The sequence below is a fragment of the Ranitomeya variabilis genome, chromosome 2, assembly GCF_051348905.1.
Source record: "Ranitomeya variabilis isolate aRanVar5 chromosome 2, aRanVar5.hap1, whole genome shotgun sequence".
NCBI classification, from domain to species: domain Eukaryota; kingdom Metazoa; phylum Chordata; class Amphibia; order Anura; family Dendrobatidae; genus Ranitomeya; species Ranitomeya variabilis.
Genome location: NC_135233.1, coordinates 1,085,784,639 through 1,085,811,752, shown reverse-complemented (window position 1 = coordinate 1,085,811,752; position 27,114 = coordinate 1,085,784,639). Strand labels below are relative to the sequence as shown.

Here is a 27,114-nt window from a genome sequence, read left to right as displayed (position 1 = left end):
TAAGTTTTTATAACTGATATTTTTGGAAATTGGATAATCAAATACAGACAGAATGAGATGTCAGGTGGCATCAGAAATAGTGATACATAGAACCACCTGACGTGCGGCCAGACACGCAGCACATCAATAAGTAGAAAGCCTCATTACAGAAAACCACAACCTGCTTCCACTGTGACGTAGTGTCAATATGCAAATCTGTTACTGAAGTCCTCGCACTGGACTCCCTGAGGTGGTTAAATATCAGCAGATTCCAGCTCAGGAAGCTTATCGCCATCTATGATTTCTGATAACACTTTCCTACTTGACACCAACCTGGTTTAGTGCAAAAATGTCACAAAGGAAACCGCTCCACACTGAAACCACAGGCTGAACCAGATCTCAGTGGCATGCTCTGTATATAATGTAGAGGGGTAGATCGAGCAGCTCACAGCAATCACCTGCTCCAGCCCAGCAACAGCCGGAGAGTAGAGTACAGCAGCACCATGGACATCCTGACTGCACCCTGCAAGGTAAGAATCCCACCGACTGCCACTAATGTGCCCCAACCAAGAGCGGTGCCACTATATACCGACGAGGAATTTTATTTGTAAAAAAAATGGTGTTAGATTTAATTTTATTCTTTTTTTTATCTTAATAATATTTATATTATTTTCTATAATTTATATTACTGTTATTATAATATTGATGCTATTATTGTTTATTGCTATTTTGTCTTATAGTTTATTACATATCATTGATGTTATTTATGATTATTTTAGATATTATTTGGTGATCTTTAAAATTACTACTAGTATTTTAATCTATTATAATCTATTTATTGTTTTTTTATTTTAGATTATCATTCTATTATTCAAATATAATACAATTGGATATTTATTTTTATTTGGTTTTCATCAAGTTATTATATTAAAATTTTCGTCACAATGAGTATTTTTTACCAATATTGCATAAAGTGTAATACAATTATAACTAAACTGGGATTCAAACAGATCTATCTATTATCTATCTATCATCTATTATCTATCTATCTATCTATCTATCTATCTATCTATCTATCTATCTATCTATTATGTATATATTATCTATCTATCTATCTATCTATCTATCTATCTATCTATCTATCTATCTATCTATCTTTCTATCTATCCATCTATCATCTATTATCTATCTATTATCTATCTATCCATCCATCTATTATCTATCTATTATCTATCTATCTATCTATCTATCTATCTATCTATTATCTATCTATCTATCATCTATTACCTATCTATTATCTATCTATCTATCATATACAGTATTTATCTGTATTTCTATCTATTATCTATCTATTATCTGTCTATCATATCTTTATCTGTTTATCTATCTATTATCTATGTATTATCTATATATTATCTATCCATCTATCATCTATTATCTATCTATCTATCTATCTATCTATCTATCTATCTATCTCTCTATCTATTTATCTGTCTATCTATTATATATCTATCATCTACTTATTTATTATCTATTATCTATCTATCATCTATCTATTATGTATTTATTGAATATCTATTTATTATTTATATATTATCTATCTATTACCCATCTATCTATTATCTATCTATCTATCTATCATCTATCTATCTATCTATCTATCTATCTATCTATCTATCTATCTATCTATCTATCTATCTATCTATTATCTATCTATTATCTATCTATCTATATATTATCTATTTATCTATCTATTATTTATATATCTATCTGATTATTATCTATCTTCTATATATTATCTATCTATCTATCTATCTATCTATCTATCTATCTATCTATCTATCTATCTATCTGTCTCTCTATCTTAGTCATTCTCATAATCAGTACATTGAATTAAATTCATGTAAATATACCGCACATTGTAACCTAATTTTCTTCTCACATTCAGTTCTCAGTCCTTTTGCTCCTTCTCGGAGTCACCACCTTGATGTCCGTCCAGAGTCTGGATCTTCATCATCCCAAGAAAGGAGGCTGTCCTCCCATCACGAAGCTCCCGACTACAGTGAAAGTCAGCCTGAACCTGACAGGACAGGACTCCATGCTCATGAGTGGGGATGTGAATAAGCGCTCCACCTCTCCTTGGGAGTACAGGTAATGCGCATTCCCCAATATCATCAGATAGGCTTTATATATAAGATGTAATGTTACGTTACATATTGTGATACATGAGCACAGGCAGCAACAATAGAAAAATATTGCACTAAGCAGGGGTGTAACCAGCATTCATACAGCCCTAGAGCTATTCCAGGAGCCCCGCCCCCGCTTATTGAGGGATAACTGAGAAGTAGTAATATAAACAGCAGCTAACAGCGTATACTTGAGCAAAAAATAGGATAATATTGCCAGAGATCTGATATTCTGTATGTGCATACCAGAACAAGGTTTCAGAGCATGATGAGAATCCATGAGTCTCTATAACTTTAAGGGTCTGTGCACACGATAAATATTTGGTGGATAAAGTATATTGCACCATTTCTGTATCTCTTAGCATTCATTTTGCTGGTACTGTGAAATCCTTCAGGTTTTGTAACAAATCTGCACTGCAAAAATGCAGCAAAAACACTGCAAAAATGCAACAAAAATGCAACATGTGGACACAGCTTGAAAGGCTATAATCATGATTTTTTTATGCGCAGTATACCAAGTTTATATTTACTCGGACTCTTCAATATAAAAAAGTATCTAGTAGCTCTAGGTTTTCGGGAAGCTTCACCTTATTTTAAGTAATTACTAGTTTCAGACAGTAACGTCGAAGGTGGAACTGCATCCATGAATGAAAATAATTGCGAGAAGACCATGGTAATACTGGAAGAGAGGGATATTGTGCTCGTTGGCCCTTTGAGTTAGTTCCTTGCACTGTTTTTGGTATGACGCATAGAGAGGCGATCCCTATGCCAGGTCCCATATCAGAGCCGACCTATCCTGGCCTCTTTCCCCAGGGATCCCATGTCAGCCGCATGACCCAAAGGCCATTGGCTTCAATCTAACTGCCCATTTATTGTTCCTTCACATATATTGTTGTTTAGTCAAGGTTAAATCAATATCTCCATTTAGTATTTTTCTTCCTTTTTGTCCTTAGCTATGACAGAAATATGAACCGCCAACCTATCGTCATTGCCGAAGCCAAGTGTGAGATGGCCGGATGCATGGATGCCAACGGAAATGTGGTCAACAACCTGAATTCCGTCCCCATTAGACAAGAGATCTTCGTCCTTCATCGTGAGATAAAAGGATGCGTCCCCGTCTTCAAACTGGAGAAAAAGATGGTGACCGTGGGCTGCACCTGTGTACGACCCATCATCCAAGAGCAGCTATAAAGAGGACTAGAGAAATCCTCGAAGACACACATCTATCGTGTTTATCATATGAAGCAAGTTTTATGCAAATTTTGACAAAAAATTTACGTAGCACTGGTTAAGTGCAAGTATTCCGTTTGCAAATTCTCAGCTGATATTTAATTTTTACATTTTTTATATTTATATATTTATACTTTTATATGGAAGTGACATGTGATATAATGTATTTATTCTTATATACAAAGGAGCAATAATAAAATGTAAGACGGAAAGAGCAAGTGTGGACTGGTTACTGAATAGGCCAATGACTTTGAGGGTTTGTAGAAAATATTTTAAAAAATTGCCCCCTAAATATACAGTGTGGAAAATAAGTATTTGATACACTGACAATTTTGCAAGTTTTCCCACCTACAATGACTGGAGAGACCTGTAGTTTTTATCGTAGGTGCACTTCACCTGTGAGAGACAGAATCTTAAAAAGAACACCAGAAAATCACATTGTATGATTATTACATAATTAATTTGCATTTTATTGCATGAAATAAGTATTTGATACAATAGTAAAACAGAATTTAATATTTGGTACAGAAACATTTGTTTGCAATTACAGAGGTGAGACGTTTCCTGCAGTTCTTGACCAGGTTTGCACACACTTCAGCAGGGATTTTGGCCCCCTCCTCCATACAGATCTTCTCCAGATCTTTCAGGTTGCTGGGCAACATTGAGTTTCAGCTCCCTCCAAACATTTTCTATTGGGATCAGGTCTGAAGACTGGCTAGGCCACTCCAGGACTTTGAAATGCTTCTTATGGAGCCACTCCTTAGTTGTCCTGGCTGCGTGTTTTGGGTCATTCTCATGCTAGAAGATTCAGCCGAGACCCATCTTCAATGCTCTTACTGAATGAATGAGGCTGTTGACCAAAATCTATACATGACTCCATCCATCCTCCCTTCTATATGGTGCAGTTAACCTGTCCCCTTTGCAGAAAAGCACCACTAAAGTATAATGATTCCTCCACCATGCTTCATGGTTGGGACGGTGTTCTTGGGGTTGTACTCATCCTTCTTCTTCCTCCAAACACGGTGAGTGGAATTGACACCAAAAACTCCTATTTTGGTCTCATCTGACCACATGACCTTCTCCCATGCCTCCTCTGGATGATCCAGATGGTCATTGGCAAACTTCAAACGGGCCTGGACATGTGCTGTTGTGAGCAGGGGAACCTTGCATGCCCAGCAGGATTTTAATCCATGACGGCATAGTATGTTACTAACGGTAATGTTTGAGACTGTGGTTCCAGCTCTCTTCAGGTCATTGACCAGGTCCTCACATGTAGTTCTGGGCTGATTCCTGACCTTTCTCACAATCATCCTCACCCCACGAGGCGAGATCTTGCATTGATCCCCAGACTGATGAAGATTGAGATCCCCAGATTGAGGAAGATTGACAGTCATCTTGTGTTTCTTCCATTTTCTAATAATTGTGCCAAGAGTTGTTGCCTTCTCACCAAGCTGCTTGCCTTTTTTCCTGTAGACCATCCCAGCCTTGAGCAGGTCTACAATTTTGTCCCTGGTGTCCTTAGACAGCTCTTTGGTCTTGGCCATGGTGGAGAGGTTGGAATGTGATTGAATGTGTGGACAGGTGTCTATTATACAGGTAACGAGTTCAAACAGGTGCAAATAATACAGGTAATGAGTGCAGAGTAGGAGGTTTCTTACAGAAAAACTAACAGGTCTGTGAGAGACAGAATTCTTGCTGGTTGATCGGTGATCAAATATTTATTTCATGCAACAAAATGTAATATAATTATGTAAAAATCCTACAATGTGATTTTCTGGGTTTTATTTTTAGATTCTGTCTCTGAGTTGAAGTGTATCTAAGATAACAATTACAGACCTCTCCATTCTTTGTAGGTGGGAAAAATTGCAAAATCAGCAGTGTATCAAATACTTATTGACTCCACTGTACATGCAATTCTTCATATTCACCAGGTAATAGAATAAGCAAAAGAGGCAGCTGTTTAAGATACAACCTGACGCATTACAAATATATTCTGGGCCCCAAAGTATAATTTGAAGCAGCACCCCCACTGATGATATAAAGTTTGTGATAATGATATCTTCTAGTGTGATGGACAAGCTTTAAGGTTGAGTTGTTAGTAGATTATGAATTACAAACTGGATACATTATAAAATAGTCCTGATTAGGCTGGTGTACTTGCTTTGAAAATCCATTTCATGTATTACTGTACTATATGGGAGGTTATGAGGACCATTATACTTTATTGTGGCTGTGGGGGAACCATCATACTATATGGGAGGCTATGGGGGGGATCATCATACTTTATTGGGGCTGTGAGAGGGACCATCATACTATATGGAGGACTGTGGTGGAACCATCATACTGTATTGGAGATGTGGGAGACCATCATGCTGTATTGGGTAAATGGAGGAACTAATATACCATGTAGGGGGTGGGGGTACCATCATACTCTATTGGGACAGTTTGGGACTGTTATACTATAAGGAGGTCTGTGATGGGATCATCATACTGTGTGTTGAGACCATCATACTGTATTGGGGCTGTGAGTCGACCTTGATACTATATTGGGGTTCTGGGAGACCTCCTTACTGAATTGGAGTTGTAAGAGGGACCATTATACCATTATACTGTAGTAAGATTGTGGAGGGATCTCTATGCCATATGATGGGTGTGGGTGTGACTTTTATATTGTATTGGAGCTGTGAACGGGACCATCATATTATATGAAAAGCTGCGTGGGGACCATCATACCATATTGGGGCTGTTAGGGGGGACAATCATACTATATGGGGAGGCTGTGGGAGATCATGATACTGTATTGTGGCTGTGGGTGGACCATTGTGTGGGGATGTGAGCGATACTATATGGAGAGATATGGAGGGGCTATCATATTGTATTGGGACTCTGGGGGACAATTGTACTGTTTGGAGAACTGTGGAGGAACCATAATACTGTATGGGGGACTGTGGTGGAACCATCAAACTGTGTGAAACAGTCAAACAAATAAGGCAGCACACTGTAGCACCAAAACTTGCAAACATGAAAATTGAATTGCATTACTGCACTAGAAATAAGAAAAATTTTAAAAGTTTAGCGCATAAATTGGCCAATTTATGTGTACCTGGTAGCCACGATAAGGCATTACTCGTATTCCAGGGCCTAGCAATGCCTTTCCTCTCTGAGAATGAAGTCTTCATTTGGATAGGAACCTAATGTGAGTCCTCTCCTTGACTAAAATCTCTCTCTCTGTGGAGGAGTAGTGGTCCTGCTGTGATTAAAATCACCTGTGGCTAAAAGGTGGAGTGTTCATTCAGAAGGCTAATGAATACAAATTTCAAAAAACTGACCATCACATCCAAACATAGACTAAGTGTGAACAGGTGCTGAACCTAGAGTCACCAACTCATACACAGTCAAACAAATAAGGCAGCATGTCACCACCTCGCGGCCCAGGGCACCTACTTTCTCTTCCCCGCCTGTTCTTACCTCCTCCGGTCCTGTCCTGAGCCAGCAGGGTCACGCTCCGGTCGTCCGCCGGCGCTCCGGGGTCCATCCCTGCAGACATGCTGCCCGGGTCCTTGCTCCCATGTCTGCTGCACTTCCTCGTTCCTCTCCCTCTCCTAGGGAGTGCATAGGGGGCGGGCAGGCCAGCTCTCTGGCTTCTTAAAGGGCCAGCCCGTTCCTACTCACTGCCCCTCCTCCCGGCCTATCACCTGCAGGCTGGAGGGATAAAAGGATCTCAGTCACTCCTGGACTCCGCCTGGGCAACTTCTATTATCCTGAAGTTGCTGCTCCAGGTCTGGTCCTGCTATTCTTACCAATCCAGTTTGCCTGCCTTACTCTGTGTTCCTTTTTCCCTAGGATCGTGTCTGGCCTTCTCAGCATCCTGAGTCCTGGATCCTGTACGGTTCCCTGCAGTCTTCAGCCTGCTTCCTAGTTCCACGTTCTGCCCTGTTTTGTCAGTTCATTTCTTCCCAGCCTCCTAGGTTGGTTTAACACAGGTGTCTGCTTCATCGGACCCTCTATTGGTGGTCAAGGGGAAATCCCTGTATAGGGGTCACTCCAAGCCTTGGACTCCTTGGAGGCACCCTGGTGTTGTGGTCCTGTGGCCCTCCTTTGGGGTGTCTCTCCTAGTATTTGTATTACTTTACAATAAAGCGTTTTAACCTGCTTTCTTGGTCTGGCTCTCCCTTCGTGGTATCAGCAACCGCTGTATTTGCGGTCCAGAGGGTCCACCCGATAGACCCATCTGTAGGGCGTGACACAGCACACTGTAGCGCCAAAACTTGCAAACATGAAACATGAAAATTGAATTGCATTACTGCACTAGAAATATGAAAAATTGAGAATGTTTAGCGCACAAATTGGCCAATTTATGTGTACGTGGTAGCCACGATAAGGCATTTCTCGTATACCAGGGCCTAGCAAAGCCTTTCCTCTCTGAGAATAAATATCGTGGCTACCAGGTACACATAAATTGGCCAATTTATGCGCTAAACTTTCTCAATTTTTTATATATCTATTTTTTCATTAGACTTCTGACTGAGCACTCCACCTTTTAGTCACAGGTGTTTTTAATCGCAGCAGGACCACTACCCCTCCACAGAGAGAGATTTTAGTCAAGGAGAGGTCTCACATTAGGTTTCCATTCAGATGAAGACTTTATTGTCAGAGAGGAAAGGCATTGCTAGGCCCTGGTATATGAGAAATAGCTTATTGTGGCTACCAGGTACACATAAATTGGCCAATTTATGCGCTAAACTTTCTCAATTTTTTCATATTTCTAGTGCAGTAATGCAATTCAATTTTCATGTTTCATGTTTGCACGTTTTGGCGCTGCAGTGTGCTGCCTTATTTGTTTGACTGTGTATGAGTTGGTGACTCTAGGTTCAGTGACTGTTCATGCTTAGTCTGTGTTTGGATGTGACGGTCAGTTTTTTGAAATTTCTTATCATTCTGTATGGGCATCTGTAGAGATCATCATACTGTGGGGCCATCATACTGTGTAAGTGGAGGAATGTGAGAAGATCATTGTATGTGGGGACATTTTTAAGGAATCATACTCTATGGGGAACATGGAAGGAGTATCATAGTGAGTGAGAATGCTAAGGGGCTTCAGTAGGGGCAAAATAATTGTGTAAGTGCCACAATACATGTCTCTCTCCATGTCTTAAAAAGTTGGGAAGAATAGCCTTCTGTGACTGCTCCTATGTCCCATGAATGGAATTTTGCTATGGTGTCCTATAATTTCTATGTACGGCTATGCTCAGGAGCATTATTAAAGGAAGGCACACTGATGAATTGTTATCATTAAAAGGGAAACGAATTAGGTATTATTATTATTATTATTATTATTAATAAACACAGGGGTGATTGTATTTTTATAAGGAGGTTTGGTGTAATTATTAATATACGGAGACAGAAGGGGAATTATTACTGTGTAGGGGCACAGAGGGGTCTCTGTTATTTTGTGGGGCACAGCACGGGGAATATTACTCTGCAAGGCACAGAGAGGGATTATTCATGTATACAGCACTGGTTATAGCAGTAAGCCCAAGATGTCTGTGTGTAACATTTTGCAGGGACATGTTCTGAATGGAAGAAGAGGTAAAGGGGTGAGTGCAAAAGAAAAGGGAAAATGAATTACGATGATCAGGGATAACATCACCCCATAGAAAATCCCATAGTTTGGTACAGTTTAAGGGAAACCACCATAATGGGATCAATTAGGTTATCTAAAAGAGAGGGGGTCTATTGGTTTCTTGTACCATGAAGGACCATGAACATAGATAAATTTACAGAACCCTAAATCAATAATTAAAAAATATAGTAAACATTTTTTTAAATTATTAACCCCTTAAAAGAAGCCAATTTTAACTTGATCTTTCTTCAGGCCCAAATCCCTTCCAATTGACCAAGAAAAATGATTTCATCTCACATTCTAGAAGGTTAACATATTCTTCATGTCAAAGGCATCCTCGGTTCTGTTGTGAGCAGGTGTATCGTCAGGATCCTTGAAGAAGGGACTCAGGATGACCGGCTTCAGGAGGGACACATGGAAGGAATTCGACCCTCAAATAGAGGTTGGCACCTTCAACTTATAAGACATGGCATTAATTTGCTTGATGACTTCAAAGTGACGGATGAAGCGAGAACCTTACACGGCATTTATTGTGCTATAATTGTGCCTCAAAGCACAAAACAATTTGTTTGGTTACAAATAACATTGCTATATTAATACTGCAGCCTAAGATATCCATCTGAAATGGGCAGATTTTGCTTTCATTGTAATACTGCAATTTTTTTCAGCACTGTTATTTTCATATGTCATTCATCATGCTACAGTTGTGCCTCAAAACACAATAAAACTTGTTAGGGTAGAAATAGCATCACTGTTTTGATCTTGCAGTCGAAGATGTCCATCTGAAGTTGGCAAATTTTGCTGGCATTGTAATAATGCAATTTTTTCAGCAGTGACATTTTATATGGCATTTATCGTGCTACAGTTGTGCCTCAAAGCACAAAAATACTTGTTTCGCTAGAATTACCTTCGCTATATTGATACTGCAGTCTAAGATGTCCATCTGAATTGGGCACATTTGTCTGGCATTCAAATACGGCAAATTGTTTCAGCAGTGGAATTTTATATTGCATTTGTTGTGCTACAGTTCTGTCCTCAAAACACATAAAAAAATTCTTGTTTGGTTTGAAATAGCATCACTATATTGATGCTTGAGTCTAAAAAGTACATCTGAAGTTGGCAAATTTTCCTGCCATTGTAATACTGCAACATTTCGTCAACAGGGATATATTTTGCGTAATTTAAATGTAATTTAAAATTGGCACGGCGTGTGGTGAGAGACAGGGAGGTGGACATGATACTGTTGGTGAGCGCAGAGGACAAAGCTGTGGAGAAGGTGAAACTGTGTCTGCCACTGGAGCACAACCAACATACTATTCATGTCGATCTATCTTCCTGTCCCACTTTGTTGGGGGGCGCAGAACACCATTCTTGATGTTAGACCAGTGTGAAAAGGTTGTTGGATGGATAGCAGATAATGCTTCCAGTCACTTTGCCAACACCACCCTGTCTTCCACACAGTGCAGTTTCCATTTCCGTGATTCTGGACCACATAATCTTCACCCTAATCCTCCCTCCTACTATGCCAATTGCCTGGAGACAAGAGATCCCACACTTGGAAACTCTGAAGAGATGTTCACATTTCCATTTATACATTCTGGCCTCTCGTCCTGCCCGTTTCAAGTGGGACATGAGGACATCATATGTAGAGATGCCCAAATAATTGAGCAGTCACCCACCCACAGGCCACAATACTAAATGGCCACATTGGAAATGTTGCCATTTAGGCTTGTGGAGACCAAACCTTTTCACAACCTTATGGTGGCGGCCTTCACTCGGTCCCCAGCTGCTACTATTTCTCCTGGTGTGCCGTCCCCACTTCAGACAAGCTCATATCCCATAACATCAGTCATACCCTGACCAATGCTGTTACTGGGAAAGTCCACTTCACCACGGACAAGTTATTGTTGCCAGGGACTCTACATTTACCTTATGGCACACTTGGTGAACTTTGTAGAAGCCGGGACCCAGTCGGACACTGGGATGGAACATGTGCTATCAACATAGAGGATTTCTGGACCTGGTTCCATCAGGGTTGCCCCCATCTTCTATAGCAGTCCCTGCACCTCTACCTCCTCCTCACCTTCCATCTCAGAAATGTCAAAATCAATCACAAGCTGGAAGCACGGCAGTACTGCCTCAGCAAAGGGGCAATAAGCTTTGATTAAGCTAATCTGTTTAGGTGACAAACCACACACCGCTGTGCAAGGTTGTTGAAAGGTCCAACAGACCAAATTAATCTGTGGCTCTCATTTGTGAACCTACAACCAGGCATGCTCATGTGTGGAAATGGACATAACCTGGTGGTGGCTCTGAAGCTTGGCAACCTCACACCTGTACCATGCCTGGCCCACGTTTACCTTAGTGGCTCAGACCTACCTAGATCTGCTTGAGCGTCTTGTGAAAGTATGCCACATGTTTGCCAATTTCTGCAGTACAGCTATACCGCCTTGGCAATGCAGCAGCAGTGTTTGCAACTTCCAGCTCCCCAACTGGTGTGCAATGTCACCACGCATTGGGACTCAATGTTGCATACTTTGGAAAGGCTTTGTGAGCAGCAGAGGGCAGTAGTTGAATACTAGATACACCATGCATGTCATTATTCTGGTCAGCCTCTGCACATAAGAGCTGATGAGTGTGCATGGATGTCTGACATCTTTGCAGTTCTTGAAAAGATGGTGAGTGGTCCACTCTTGGTGGTGGTGATTATCTGCAATTTGTCTATGTTGAGGTGTTGGAGTGGGTATAGCGTGTGACAGGCATCTAGTCAGGGATTATGGATTTGTAATTTCTAAGCCTTGCTACTGCTTTTTTCCATAGACTCTTTGACTGATTCATGTTTTTTGTGGTGTTCTGCACTCAGAAATTCATAAAAGCAGGCAAAATTATCTGATTTATTGTGTCCATCCACTGTTTCGCTCTAGGATCTGTATGTAAGAGGTAATGGTGGGATGCTTTACGCTACTGGAGCTGGAATTACCACTTCTGAACTCTCAAGTGCTTTGTTTCCATCTATTTTTGGGTGCTTTATTAAGTATGTTTGGGGTCATTGCCATGCTAGAAGTCCCATGACCTAGTCTGGGTCATGGGGTCTGGCAGGTTTCGCCGAGCAGTTAAGAAAAGTTCGGGTTCGTGTACCAGCACACTTCCTGAATCTTTACCTCATTCACTTGTATGAAAGGCAGGGGCGTAACTACCGCGGTCGCAGCGGTCGCCATTGCGACCGGGCCCCGCAGGTCAGGGGCCCCGGGCCGGCAGGTCTGAGCAGGGCCAGGCTGGCCATCGGGCACTTCTGGCAAATGCCAGAAGAGCCGATGCCAGTAGTGGGCCGCTGCACTGTTCCTCCCCCGGAACCCCCCCATTGCCGCCGCCGCCGCCGCATTTAACTATACCGGCGTCTATGACACCGGTATAGTTCAATGCAATGATGGGAGGAGAGAGCGTCATCTGACGCTTCCTCTCCCATCATTCCCCGCTCTGCCTCTGACAGTACACTGCGGGTGCGCGATGACGTCATATCATCGCGCACCTGCAGTGTCCTGGGCAGACTGCAGCCGCCAGGAGCAGCGCGGGCAAAAGGAAAGGTGAGGAGAGTTTTTTTTTTTTTTCTTTTTAACCGGACTGTGGGGCCATTATCGGGGGGGGGGGGGGGGGAGATGAGATGTGGGCTGTGCTTTATATATCCCTGTGCGGGCTCTGCTGTATATACCCCTGTGGGGGCTGTGCTGTATATATCCCTGTGCGGGCTCTGCTGTATATACCCCTGTGGGGGCTGTGCTGTATATATCCCTGTGCGGGCTCTGCTGTATATACCACTGTGCGGGCTCTGCTGTATATACCACTGTGCGGGCTCTGCTGTATATACCACTGTGCGGGCTCTGCTGTATATACCACTGTGCGGGCTGTGCTCTATATACCCCTGTGCGGGCTGTGCTCTATATACCACTGTGCGGGCTCTGCTGTATATAACACTGTGCTGGCTGTGCTGTATATACCACTGTGCGGGCTCTGCTGTATATAACACTGTGCGGGCTGTGCTCTATATACCACTGTGCGGGCTGTGCTCTATATACCACTGTGCGGGCTGTGCTCTATATACCACTGCAGGCTGTGCTGTATATACCACTGTGCGGGCTGTGCTGTATATACCACTGTGCGGGCTGTGCTGTATATACCACTGTGCGGGCTGTGCTGTATATACCACTGTGCGGACTGTGCTCTATATACCACTGTGCGGGCTCTGCTGTATATACCACTGTGCGGACTCTGCTGTATATACCACTGTGCGGACTCTGCTGTATATACCACTGTGCGGGCTCTGCTGTATATACCACTGTGCGGGCTCTGCTGTATATACCACTGTGCGGGCTGTGCTCTATATACCACTGTGCGGGCTGTGCTGGATATACCCCTGTGCGGGCTGTGCTGTATATACCCCTGTGCGGGCTGTGCTGTATATACCCCTGTGCGGGCTGTGCTGTATATACCCCTGTGCGGGCTGTGCTGGATATACCACTGTGAGGGCTGTGCTGGATATACCACTGTGCGGTCTGTGCTGGATATACCACTGTGCGGTCTGTGCTGGATATACCACTGTGCGGTCTGTGCTGGATATACCACTGTGCGGGCTCTGCTGTATATACCACTGTGCGGGCTGTGCTCTATATACCACTGTGCGGGCTCTGCTGTATATAACACTGTGCGGGCTGTGCTGGATATACCACTGTGCGGGCTGTGCTCTATATACCACTGTGCGGGCTGTGCTGGATATACCACTGTGCGGGCTGTGCTCTATATACCACTGTGCGGGCTGTGCTGGCACCCAACACCATGTTGCAGTGCAGGAGATTCCTGCAACAGTCCGAGGCGTATCTAGGGGAAGCGGGGCGGGGGAAGGTGGGGGGGTTGCGGAGGCGGGGGAAGGTGGGGGGGGTATGGGGGGTAGGGGGGGTAGGGGGGGGCCCCATTTGGAAGTTCGCACCGGGGCCCATAACTTTGTAGTTACGCCACTGATGAAAGGCCTGAATATCCAGCCTTTGCCATGCTGTCATGTGCATGACAGTGCAGCAAACACTGCCCCTGATTGGTGGTAAATCATTACCGCTAATCAGACAGCCATGGTTTCCATGCGACTGTCTGACCGGCCTTAATTATTTTACCACTGTCTCTCAAGAAACACCAGGTGTTCGGGGGGCCGAGCTTGAACAGTAACACAGACTTCCTGGTGAAGTCCATGGGTTCGTCCATCTCTAGTTATGATGCCTTGCACACAATCAAGGCACCCAGGATCAGAAGCAGCAAAACAACCCCTAAATTTCTTTGAACCTCCACCATATTTGACTGTAACACCTGTCTTCTTCTTTTATTTTTAGGCCTCATTCCATTTACATTAAGCAGGAGAAAGATGAGCTTTACCAAAAAACTATCTTGGTCTCATCTGTCTACAAGATGCCTGCTTGCCATCTATAAATAGTGAGGCCGCCTGCTGTCCCTTTAAATATTGTGAGGTCCAGCCACTGGCCCTCAAAGTTTCACATTTTACAGTATTAAGACTTAAAAGAAAGTTTGCCCACCTCAGGTGGATAAATTATATTGAAATATATGGCTATGCAAAACATAGCCGGCTGCTGGCCCTCCAAAAATGCTTACTGAGTACTGGCTGCTGGTCCTCTAAAATTAGAGTGAGGGCCCCCTGATTGCATTTTCCCAGGCTGAAGAGTTCATTTGAGTTCATGCCGCCAGGGTGCGCAGCTTCGGTGACGTCACCGCTAGTCACCGAAGCTCCACTCTGCATTTCATTCATTCCCCAGTCGTTTACAGCCGCATTAGCAGCGCTCCCGGTTGTAAAATGTAAATACCCACAGATACGGATTACTGTGTGGGACTTGACTGTACGGCGGACAGGTATGGGATATTGTTGCTTTTTTATTTTGGAATATTTTACAGGAGAACGAGGAATGAGGATTTTACAGGAGAACGAGGATTCGGTTGGATTGAGCGTGCAATAAAGATATTAAACCTGTGTGTTTCATTATTTCATTAAAATACTTTATTCTTAATATGCGTGTGCATTTTTAACCCTTTCATATTATTGGATTAATAATGGATAGGTGTCTTATTGACACCTCTCCATTATTAACCAGGCTTGATGTCACTTACAATAGCAAGGTGACATTAACCCCTTATTACCCCATATGCCAATTCTACAGTGCAGTGGGAAGAGAGAGGCCAATCAGCTTCCAGATGTGCCTTTTCTGGGGTGGCTGGGGGCAGATGTTTTTAGCCGGGGGGGCAATAACCATGGTCCCTCTCTAGACTATTAATATCTTCCCCCAATCACTAGCTTTCCCTCTCTGGCGGAGGAAATTGCATGGGAGCCCACGCCAGTTTTTCCGTGAATTAATTCTTTAATTTAACACTTACATCTCCAAAATTTTACACACACACACACACACACACACACACACACACACACACACACACACACACACACACACACACACACACACACACAGACTACTAACTTTATTAGTGAGGGACATATAAAAATCTAATGGATATGCAATGGTTTACTGTATGTAAACCATGTCTCACATCCTCTCGGGTTCGGTAATGATTTAACAAAAGCCGACAATTGAATCACCGGCTATTCTGCTATCTAACTATATATGAAATATAAATATATATGTGTGTCTCACTGACATGTAAACATATATATATATATATATATATATATATATATATATACTGTATATATGTTTTCACGAGTATTTGAGGCCATGGATCCATTATATGTCCATTTTGCAAGCCGGCGAGAATATCTCGCCATACAGATGTCATACGGATGTCACACGGATGCTTACATGTGAGAAAGTCGCATCCTCGCATTGCACATGGATGACATATGGATCACTGCTCAGGGAACATTTCTGCGGTTCTCGTCCGTGTAAAACTGACCTTTTTTTTTTATATATGCTGTGCGTGACTCCAGCCTAACTGATATTTCTGGAAATTGGATAATCAAATACAGACAGAATGAGATGTCAGGTGGCATCAGAAATAGTGATACATAGAACCACCTGACGTGCGGCCAGACACACAGCACATCAGTAAGTAGAAAGCCTCATTACAGAAAACCACAACCTGCTTCCACTGTGACGTAGTGTCAATATGCAAATCTGTTACTGAAGTCCTCGCACTGGACTCCCTGAGGTGGTTAAATATCAGCAGATTCCAGCTCAGGAAGCTTATCACCATCTATGATTTCTGATAACACTTTCCTACTTGACACCAACCTGGTTTAGTGCAAAAATGTCACAAAGGAAACCGCTCCACACTGAAACCACAGGCTGAACCAGATCTCAGTGGCATGCTCTGTATATAATGTAGAGGGGTAGATCGAGCAGCTCACAGCAATCACCTGCTCCAGCCCAGCAACAGCCGGAGAGCAGAGTACAGCAGCACCATGGACATCCTGACTGCACCCTGCAAGGTAAGAATCCCAAATTTGTTTGTTAAAAAATTGATGCTAGATTTAATTTTATTATTTTTTTTAATCTTAATAACATCTATATGATTTTCTATTATTTAGATTATTCTTTAATATATTAATATAAACACTATTATTTATACTATTATAGTTTATTGCTATTTTATGTCTTATATTTTATTATATATCATTGATAAGTTATGGCTATTTTATTATTATTATTATTTAGTGACATTTTTAGCATTACCGCTTTTTATTATATATTATTTTTCTTATTTTTGATTAATACACAATGTACCCAAATAAAATTTTCAACAGAATATTTTTTTTTACTGTCTATCTATGTATCTATTATCTATTATTTATCCTTTATCTATGTATCTATTATCTATCTATTATTTATAATCTATCTATCTATTATCTATCTATTATTTATATCTATCTATCTATCTATCTATCTATCTATCTATTATCTATCTATCTATCTATCTATCTATCTATCTGTCTCTCTATCTTAGTCATTCTCATAATCAGTGCATTGAATTAAATTCATGTAAATATACCGCACATTGTAACCTAATTTTCTTCTCACATTCAGTTCTCAGCCCTTTTGCTCCTCCTCGGAGTCACCACCTTGATGTCCGTCCAGTGTCTGGATCTTCATCATCTCAAGAAAGGAGGCTGTCCTCCCATCACGAAGCTCCCGACTACAGTGAAAGTCAGCCTGAACTTGACAGGACAGGACTCCATGCTCATGAGTGGGGATGTGAATAAGCGCTCCACCTCTCCTTGGGAGTACAGGTAATGCGCGTTCCCCAATATCATCAGATAGGCTTTATATGGAAGATGTAATGTTATGTTACATATTGTGATACATGAGCACAGGCAGCAACAATAGAAAAATATTGCACTAAGCAGGGGTGTAACCAGCATTCATACAGCCCTAGAGCTATTCCAGGAGCCCCGCCCCCGCTTATTGAGGGATAACTGAGAAGTAGTAATATAAACAGCGTATACTTGAGCAAAAAAATATGATAGTATTGCCAGAGATCTGATATTCCATATAAAGGGGAACCACATACCAGAAAAAGGTTTTATCGCATGATAGGGATCCATAAATCTCTAGGTCAATAACTTTCAAAAGCTGTAAACCAAGATTTTTTGCATAATATACCAAGTTTACATTTCTTGGGTCCCTTCAACAAGAGCAAGTGCCCAATGAGAGCTCTAGATTATTGGAAAAACTCACTTTATTTTAGGAGATTACTAGTCCACAATGTAGCGACGAAGGTGTTCCTTTAATCAGGAGGGATAATAGTGGTGACGGGGCCATGGCGTTTGGTAATACTTACATAGGGGGATATTGTGCTTGTTGGCCCCTTGAGTCAGTCCCTTGCACTCTTTTGGGTGTGATTTATAGAGAAGCGATCCCTACGTCAGATCCCGTAACAGAGCCAACCTATCCTGCCCCCTTTCCCCAGGGATCCCATGTCAGCCGCATGATCCAAGCCATTGGTTGGAATCTAGCAGCCCATTTATTGTTCCTCTACATATATTGTATATATTGTAGTTTAGCTAAAGTTAAATCTCTGTTTATTATTTTTCTTCCCTTAGCTATGACAGAGATATGAACCGCCAACCTATCGTCATTGCCGAAGCCAAGTGTGAGATGGCCGAATGCATGGATGCCAACGGAAATGTGGTTCCCAACCTAAATTCTGTCCCCATTAGACAAGAGATCTCCGTCCTTCACCGTGAGATAAAAGGATGCGTCCCCGTCTTCAAACTGGAGAAAAAGATGGTGACCGTGGGCTGCACCTGTGCACGACTCGTCATCCATGAGCAGCTAAAAGGATGAGAGACTCCAGCTCCGGCACTAGAGAAATCCTCGAAGACACACATCTATCGTGTTTATCATATGTGGCAAGTTTTATGCAAATTTTGACAAAAAAATTTACATAGCACTGGTTAAGTATTCTGGTTGTAAATTCTTAACCGATATTTAATTTATACATTTTTTGTATTTATATATTTATACTTTTATGTGGAATTGCCCTGTGATATAATGTATTTATTCTTATGTGCAAAAGAACAATAATAAAACGTAAGGTATAAAGACCAAGTGTGGACTGGTTACTGAATGGGTTTGTAAAAAAAAAATGCCCCTTAAATATTTGTGTCACAAAGAAAAATTTAAATCCATAAAACATCTCCAAGGAGGGATATGACACCCTTCACATGAAATATATGGGAAAGAGAGAAACCTAATTATAGCTAGAGAATAGAGGGTCTATTTTAAAGATGGCAAATGAGAGATGGCAAACACTTCAGCTCCATTGAAGCTGCGGCCCACTGCAGTGTCCAGGTAATTAAGACAGGAAAATCAATTCTGGAAATCAGATACCAAAATAAACATTAATTTACACAAAGTTAACTCTTCCTCTCATCAAAGCAAAACTGGACAAGAGAGATATTTTTGGTGTCGTAGCAAAGGGACGAACAGGATGCATTCACTCACCTTGCCATGGGGTGACTAGAACCCCTCCAATTTAATAACAGTCTGACAGATTATGTGAACCAGGCCATTTTTATCTCAATTTAACCAAAAAATCATGATAAGAAAAACATCGGCAATATCTACCACCTGAAAACGTCAGGGGCAAAGGTATCCTGTATATCCTGTAAGTTGGGGATCTTCTAAAATTCTAACAGACCCATCACATCCCACAATCCGCCCCCACATGAGCGGAGGTTTTTGGGCGTAACTTTGAGCTACTAAAAAGCATTATTTGGGACTGGGTCATTTGTCAGTCCTTGGAAGTCCTTTGCTTCTGTCCATATCCCTCTACTAAGCTCTAAGCCATTTCCATGACTATGTTTAGTAATTCTCTTTCGCTATACCTTTTTATTTTTTGTGATTTTATTTATCGTATTGTTTGTTCCTATTTTGTATCATCTTTGTATACTTATATGAACAATGCCTATCTTTCTGGATTAAATATATAAGCTTAATAACCCTGTTCCTCTTGTTCTGTAAACCGCACCCCTGAAGTCACATAATGCCTGTAACAGGTGTCAAATCAGCCTGCATAAACGATTAGTGGTGGCAGCTAGTAGTTCTTTTATTATTGTAGAGCTGTCAGTGACCATAAGGGGGTTATTTACAGTACATATGTTCCAAGCTTGGGAATCAGAGGTACAATATATGTACCATACGCTCACTGTTAGTTCTCCAATAACCAAGCACGGTAGCCCAGTGGAAAGCACTGGTGCTTCGCAGCAGGGGAGTCCATGGTTCTAATCCCACCATGAGAAATTGCAAATAGACTTGCTCTTAATTTAAGACTGAGAGGAGACTTAATAGCTGTCTACAAATAACTCAAGGGCTGTCACATTGTAGAAGGATCATCTTAATTCTCATTTGCACATGGAAAGACTAGAAGCAATGGGATGAAACTGAATGGGATATTAGAAAAAACGTTTTGACAGTTAGGGTGATCAATGAGTGGAACAGGCTGCCACGAGAGGTGGTGACTTCTTCTTCCATGGAAGTTTTCAAACAGAGGCTGGACAGACATCTGTCTGGGATGATTTAGTGAATCCTACTTTGAGCAGGGGGTTGAACCAGATGACCCAGGAGGTCCCTTCCAACTCTATCATTCTATGATTCTATGAATAGTGGAAGCAGCCGCAGTCTTGTCACTCGTCAACTGAGTAATTGTCTTGACGATTGGAGTTGCGTTCCCCTGGCCAGTTCGTGGCAGCGGTGGGATCTTGGTGATCTCTCTGGTGTCATCTATGACAAAGTGTTAAGAGTGGTGGGAATTGCGTTACTCCCCCGGCTGTGTATCCTTGACAATTGGCATTTTATGAGCCCAGATAAAGAATGAGAGATCTCATGAATCCAAGTGTTTTTAGTCTCTGTCTACCCACCCAGAGTGCTTGACAGCTGAAGTTTCTACTGAGCAGTGTGCCAGTTCAGTAGCGGCAGGGAGGAGGGGCACTGAAGAGCTGTCTAGGTGGGTGGGCAATCAACAGCATCAGGAAGGGGAGACATGAAGTTGGAACACCCGCCAGGGCCATGGGGTACTCGGTGCCGGGTCCAGTACTTAAAGGAATGTGTCACGGCGGCGGTGACTTCCTCCGTGGCCCTGAGCGCCCATTTTAAAGGAACAGTCTTTAAAGGGGTTTGAATAAAGTTTGTAAAATAAGAAATGTTCGTGACGCCACCTGTGGTACTCGGTCAGGAGTGACCGACGCTGGTAAAAGGGGTCCTCTGGGGGTGATGGTACTGCAGCAAAGATGGTATCGCTTCCCACAGGTGAAACTGGGTCCCCAGGGCTCCCGATGTGTTTTGCAAGGATGGTGTGGTGCCGGAAATAAACAGAGGATACTGGGTTGCAGTCTCTTTACCTGGTTTACTGATGGTAGACAGCCTCAGTCCAGGGTACCAGCAAGAGGTGTTGGTGTGGTCCGGTTGGCTTGGAGACAATGATGGATCCCTCTCCCAGGTGAGGTTTGTAAGCTTTATGGTGAGTCCCTTGCTGCCTGTGGCTTTTGTCAAGGTCCTTTCTCTCCTGTCCTGGGACAGTACCCGTATGGTGGGCAAAGCGAGCCTTTTTACAGGGTCTCTATCACGACCCGGGCTCTGTGTATTGCTGCATCTTCGGGTGTAGGTGTGGACAGATGATTTAAAATCTCCTGCCTTCCGGTTCTGCTGCTGGATGTGAAGTACTACACAGCTGGGGCTCCCGGTGCCCGGTTTCTGCGCTTCAGCTTAGAAGGAGCGCAGCCATAGCTCCCTTCCATCTCCTTTATCCGCCTGTGCTTCTCACCTCTCACACTTGCTATCAATGCTACCAATCTATTTCCCCTTCCAGCCTGGAGCTGCAGAACTCTGTCTGCACGGCCTCAGCTCTCCTCTCTCTGGTTCCACTCCAACTCACTCTCTGACTGAACGCTCTAACTCCTCCTCCAAGCCAGAATATATGTATCTGGGGGAAAGCTCCCCTGAAACTGGGTTCAGAGATCCCCCTTCTGGCCTGGAGTCAGAATGTGTTGCATGTAGGTGTATTACCTGTTAAAGGGAATCCTCCTTGCCTCCAGGCGTGACATCACCCTCCCTGAAAGGAAGGCAACATCACTGTAACAAAAGGTTACCTGGGGTGTTACAAAGTGTGCACTGCAGTTTAATAGCCATAACCAACAAAAATATTTGCACAATTAGTGCTCTGGCAATGCATTTATACATCTTTAAAAACGTATGCAGTTTGGCTCAAGTAACGGGGATTCCGTTCTTATGGCTGCATAAAAGCATGGTACAACACAGTCTATTAACCAGCAGAAAATATAACTTATACTCAAGATACAATTGCTTACACTCCACAGAAACTTATTTACAGGACAGTCTCTGATGACTGCATCTCTTCACTACCAGGTTCAAACCTGTGGCCTTCCGCTGGTTACACTTCACTTACACCTCAGATTTTTGTCCCTGCATTGTCTTAATCTTCAATCACAGATATTATATCTTTTGTCTCAACTCTGCTGGGATTCTCAGCTCTTCAGTACATCAGATGGGGGTCAGTAGCCAGACATTTGAATACAACACAACAGTTAAAACACAACTACTCCACCATGCTTGTTGCTTGTGTGTTGTGTGTATGAGAAAGATGGAATCCACCATAAGAAAGTGCAGCTGGAGAGATTGGTTCAGAGGGGTGAGGCAGGTTTCAGCGATGCCAAGGAAGGAGAGTTTGTAATGAAAAGATCGTGGATGTATGAAAGTTTGTTGTAGACAGAGCAAGCGTTATATAGAGCTCCTGTTAAAGAGACTGGGATGAGCAGGGCCTGGGTGAATGTGTAAAGGGTTAGAAAGGTTGCAGAAATTTGTGATGGATCATGGATGAAAGGTAGAAGTGACTGTGGGGATGTGATGAGGAGGACCAGGATTTGGATAGATATCGCCTGCAGTAAGGAGGAGCAGAGAAAGTGTTAGTAGGTGGGAGTGGGAGAGGGCATGAGGTGGCTGTCTGTGTTTCGAGGCAACGCAGTTACTGGGAAGGTTCACTTAACCATCGACACATGAACAAGTGCTTGTGGCAAGGGATGCTACATTTCCCTTATGGCACACTGGGTGGACAATGTAGAAGCTGGGACCCGGTTGGACCTTGGGACGGAAGACGTGCTACCAACAGCATGGATTGCGGGCCCTGGTTCAATCTTGGTTTCCCTCATGTTTTACAGCAGTTCTTGCACCTCCTCTTCCTCCTCCTCACCCTCCATCTCTGAAACGTCAACATTACTGATGAGCGAGTGTACTCGTTGCTCGGGTTTTCCCGATCACGCTCGGGTGGTCTCCGAGTATTTGTAACTGCTCGGAGATTAAGTTTTCATTGCCTCAGCAGCATGATTTGCGGCTACTATACAGCTTGAACATGTATGGGGATTCCCTAGAAACCAGGCAACCCCCACATGTACTCAGGCTGGCTAGTAGCTGTAAATCATTCAGCTGTCGTGATGAAAACTAAATCTCCGAACACTAACAAATACTCGGAGACCACCCGAGCGTGCTTGGGAAAACCCGACCAACGAGTATACTCGCTCATCACTAGTCAACATCATTTGCAAACTGGAAGCACTGGAGCACTGCCTCGGGCAAGCGGTTACAGGCTCTGCTGAAACTAATCTGCTTAGGTGACAGATCTGTGGTTTTCACCCCTGAACCACATTCAGGCATGGTCATGCATGGGAATTGCTGCAACCTGGTGGCGGCTCTGAAGCTTGGCATCCTTGCACATGTGCTATGCCTGGCCCACGTGCTCAATTTAATGATTCTGCTGCAGCAGCGTTTGAAACTTCTAGCTCACTGACTGGTATGCGATGTCACCACACGTTTTAACTCAACCTTACATATGTTGGCAAGACTTTTTGAGCAACAGAGGGCAGTAGTTGAATACCAGCTACATCATGCCCGTTGGTGTTCCGGTCAGCCTCCGCACGTAAGAGCTGATGAATGGGCATGGATGTCTGACATCTGTGTGGTTTTCCAAAACATTAAGGACTTGACCAAGAGGTTGAGCAGCGATGGCACCATAATTGGCGTAACAATGCCGCTTTCTGTCTACTGAAACGTGCGGTGCTCACAATTAAAGAGAAGACTTTGCAGGCAGAGCAAATTGAGATGGAGCAAGAAACTATACAGGGTGATGCTACACAGCCCAGCCTTATCTCATCTTCTCAGCGCGGATTCGGTGATAATGAGGAAGAGGTGGAACAGGAGCTGGTTGCCTGCACTACAGACAGAACTACCTAAACCACCTTCATCCCATTTGTTCAGCATGGCCTGAAGACGAGGAGGACAAGATGGACAGTCATCTTCCTAGTGGAACAGGAAAGTCTTGGTTGTTGGCAATCTGGCACACATGGCTGATTTTATGATCCACTGCCTTTCCCATGATCCTTGCATTGTACGCATTTTGGCCAACACTAATTACTGACTGGACACACTTCTAGACCCACGCTACAAGGATAACTTTCCATCTTTCTTTTCCATGGTGGAGAGGTCTAATAAAATGTTGCAGTACCAGAAGTCCCTAGTTGAAGAAAAATTGAAAAAATTCCCATCTGACAATATTGGCAGCAAAGGTCACAGTTCCTTAGACAACCAAGGAGTGGAGACTAGGGAGACACACACCAGATGCATATCACGAGAAAAGGGAGTGGGTGACCGTAAATAATGAATAAGTATATAGGTAAAAAATGATTTTTATTGAGTTAACATTAAAAGCAAATGATCATACAATTAGCCATGAATGATGAAGGTATTGAACTAACATAAATGCAAATAAAAAGTGTACACAATGATCAGTGTGGCAGAGGAATGATATATGGCATAATTATTATGCTAAGAGTAAATCTATATAGGATATTAGGCATTCATAGTGTGGCAGACTAAGGGTTAAGCATCAAATTAAAGAACAGTCATAAGGTCATTTTCCAAAGTGCAGTGTGGTGCCCGATGTCCTTATGCATGCATTGTATTATCTTATTATGTTTATTTACTTCATCTCTTACATCTGTGTGCATATGCATACCGTTTATAATGTGTCCCCTTTCTCATATCTGTTTTCCGATCCATGTCGTATCTCATTCAACATGCATTGTCACTTTAGTTGCAAAGTTTGCATTTTATGGTAGATGTAGGTACAGTATATATTTTGCAATACAATACCAATCATATACTTTTTATATATATATATATATATATATATATATATATATATATATATATATATATATATATATATATATATATATATATATATATATATATATACACATGCTGTATTTTTCTTATCATGCACTTGTAGACTTGCAGAGATTGGGATGTCGTCACGGACAGGAGGCAGCTCAAGAGTTAACAAATGTATTAACAGTTGAACACTCCAGGCAGGGAGGGAATAGATATGGGAGGTAAAGGATATAACTATATGGATGTTGGAGGGGAGAATGGGGTAAAACAGGTGTAAGGCGTATGTTCAGGAAGGGGGAAGTAGAGTACATCTTATCAGTCTGTTGGCTTCTTGATTGCAGCGTCTCGGTTTCCAAAGGTGGCATCGACAACAGGGGCACGAGATGTCTCAGGGTTGTCCTGGTTAGACGGAGGTCCGGTCCCTTGATGCAGATGGAGAGTCCTTGTTACACTAGGCGGGTTCCCGTACCCGCGATTTGCTTGTACTGGTCTCAGTTCTTTATACGGTATCGCCAGAGCGTGGCTCTGCTCCGCAGCACAGGCGGGGGAGGGATCGGCATATACTGGCTCAGTCACTGGTACACGGCTAGGCCGCATGCATGCAGCAGTCACAGGTCCCACGTGTGAGTAACCTCCCGGCACGGGGAACGTAGGGAGAGTCGCTGTCTGATGTCCACGAGCAGTGGACACAATTACAGGGGTTGCGCTAGGTGGGCCTGCGCTTACAGGATGCCCCACAACAAAGGCCTGTACCTCACCCTGCTGTGCACTATGCCTTCCTGCCAGAACTCCTGCTTTTCTCCCGCGCGTAGTCCTTTTATCTCCGACCTGTCCCCTGCTGACAAGTGCAAGGGTCGCTCCAGGCCAGGAAGCTCTCCCCCGTGCAACAATGGTGACAGTCCCGATAGTTCGGGAACCGGTGCCAGAGAGGTACCCCCGAACCGGTTCATCTTCTTACATACTATCACTTTATTCTATATTACATGTTTTCTGATATATGCTGTATCTTTTCTTGTCATGCACTATCACTTTATTTCCATAGTTCACCCACATTTATTATACATTTGTTCTGATCGTCCATATTTAGGGACGTTTCCATTGTATGCAATTAATCATATTTTTTACATATAATCATGCTTCCTCACTGATCAGATCATGACACATCCCTTCCCTGTGGAAAATGGTCAGTAACCATGGGATCCTATGATGCTATGACCTCCTCCTCTACCAGTGGTGCGCATGCTGGCCCACCTTCCCCTTGCTCTCACCCTCAGTTGCGTCTCCATGGCAGCATCCAGGCCTCCTGGTCCGGGGTCCTCTCACGTAATGCATATGGGCATGGATTTGAGTCACGTGATCAGGATGTCCTCATGACACTTCGGTGGGTGTGGGTGACGGACGGGCAGTGAGCATCCTCATGCGCCAATTAACACTGGCGGTACATATCTGGAGCAGCCACCAACCGCAGGACGGCGGGGTACTCGGTACCGGGTCTATCAGTTCTGAGGATGTCACGGTGGCCCGACCCAGTCCGTGGTCCTGCTAAGGGGCGCCCAATAAAAGGTGTAGGTGGTGGTGTAGGTCGCAGTAAATAACGAGGACACAGGGTTGCAGTCTCTTTACCTCTTTACTGAAGGCTTCGGCATCTACAATCCAGAGCACTGCTAACAGGGCTGGCTGAGACCGGCCGGTCCGAAGGCACATCCAGAGTTCCCTTTGCATGTGGAAATCAGAAGCCTTCCTACTAGCGCCTGGGTGTTGTAGTACTTCCCTGCTGAGCACCACGGGATAGTCCTCACAACTGTCTTATATGTTTCTGTTCTTTTTTCTCCGTCCCCCAGATGATATGGATAGGATGCACCCGTATGACGGGGTAGGCCTGGAGCTATTTTAGAGGGACCCTAGAGACGCCCCTCTCCCACAATTGCCTCCGTTGTCTTCATTAGGTGATTTAGGTGAGGCAGCCAACCTAAAGTTAACTGCCCTGCCGTTGGTTTGAAGTAATGCTTGGAGCCCAATACTTCCTCGGCGTTCCGGCCACCGGCTACACGCCTCAGTAGGATGTTGCCGATCTCGGGGCATGACTCCTACTGGTTCTCTCGCCTTTGTGCTGTGATCTCGTTTCTCACTTCTCCACAATAAACCTCGCTTCTTATCCTTTCTTAAGATACCGCCGCAATGAAGTGCAGGCGCGGCTCCGTAACGATCTGTCCTTTTCGCTAGACCTCTGTCAGGATCCCACCCCTGACAGAGACCCCCCTGAATCTTCCCAAGCAACGCTCTTCTCTCACTAGGTGTTGCCTGGGCAAAACCCAGTCAGCTTCTCCCTAACTTCCTATCCAGCACCCAGTTT

The 27,114-nt window shown here is 43.3% G+C and overlaps 2 protein-coding genes across 2 annotated transcripts; both read left to right on the top strand.

The window, feature by feature from the left end:
* The first annotated feature begins 262 nt into the window (after positions 1-262).
* Positions 263-3,604, top strand: LOC143810223 (interleukin-17A-like). The gene is made up of 3 exons (XM_077293093.1): positions 263-509; positions 1,928-2,130; positions 3,119-3,604. The coding sequence occupies exons 1-3, from the start codon at positions 483-485 to the stop codon at positions 3,354-3,356; spliced, it is 468 nt and encodes a 155-aa protein (XP_077149208.1). The 5' UTR covers positions 263-482; the 3' UTR covers positions 3,357-3,604.
* A 12,726-nt stretch (positions 3,605-16,330) lies between these two features.
* Positions 16,331-18,475, top strand: LOC143810221 (interleukin-17F-like). The gene is made up of 3 exons (XM_077293091.1): positions 16,331-16,510; positions 17,106-17,308; positions 18,122-18,475. The coding sequence occupies exons 1-3, from the start codon at positions 16,484-16,486 to the stop codon at positions 18,363-18,365; spliced, it is 474 nt and encodes a 157-aa protein (XP_077149206.1). The 5' UTR covers positions 16,331-16,483; the 3' UTR covers positions 18,366-18,475.
* Positions 18,476-27,114: the final 8,639 nt, after the last annotated feature.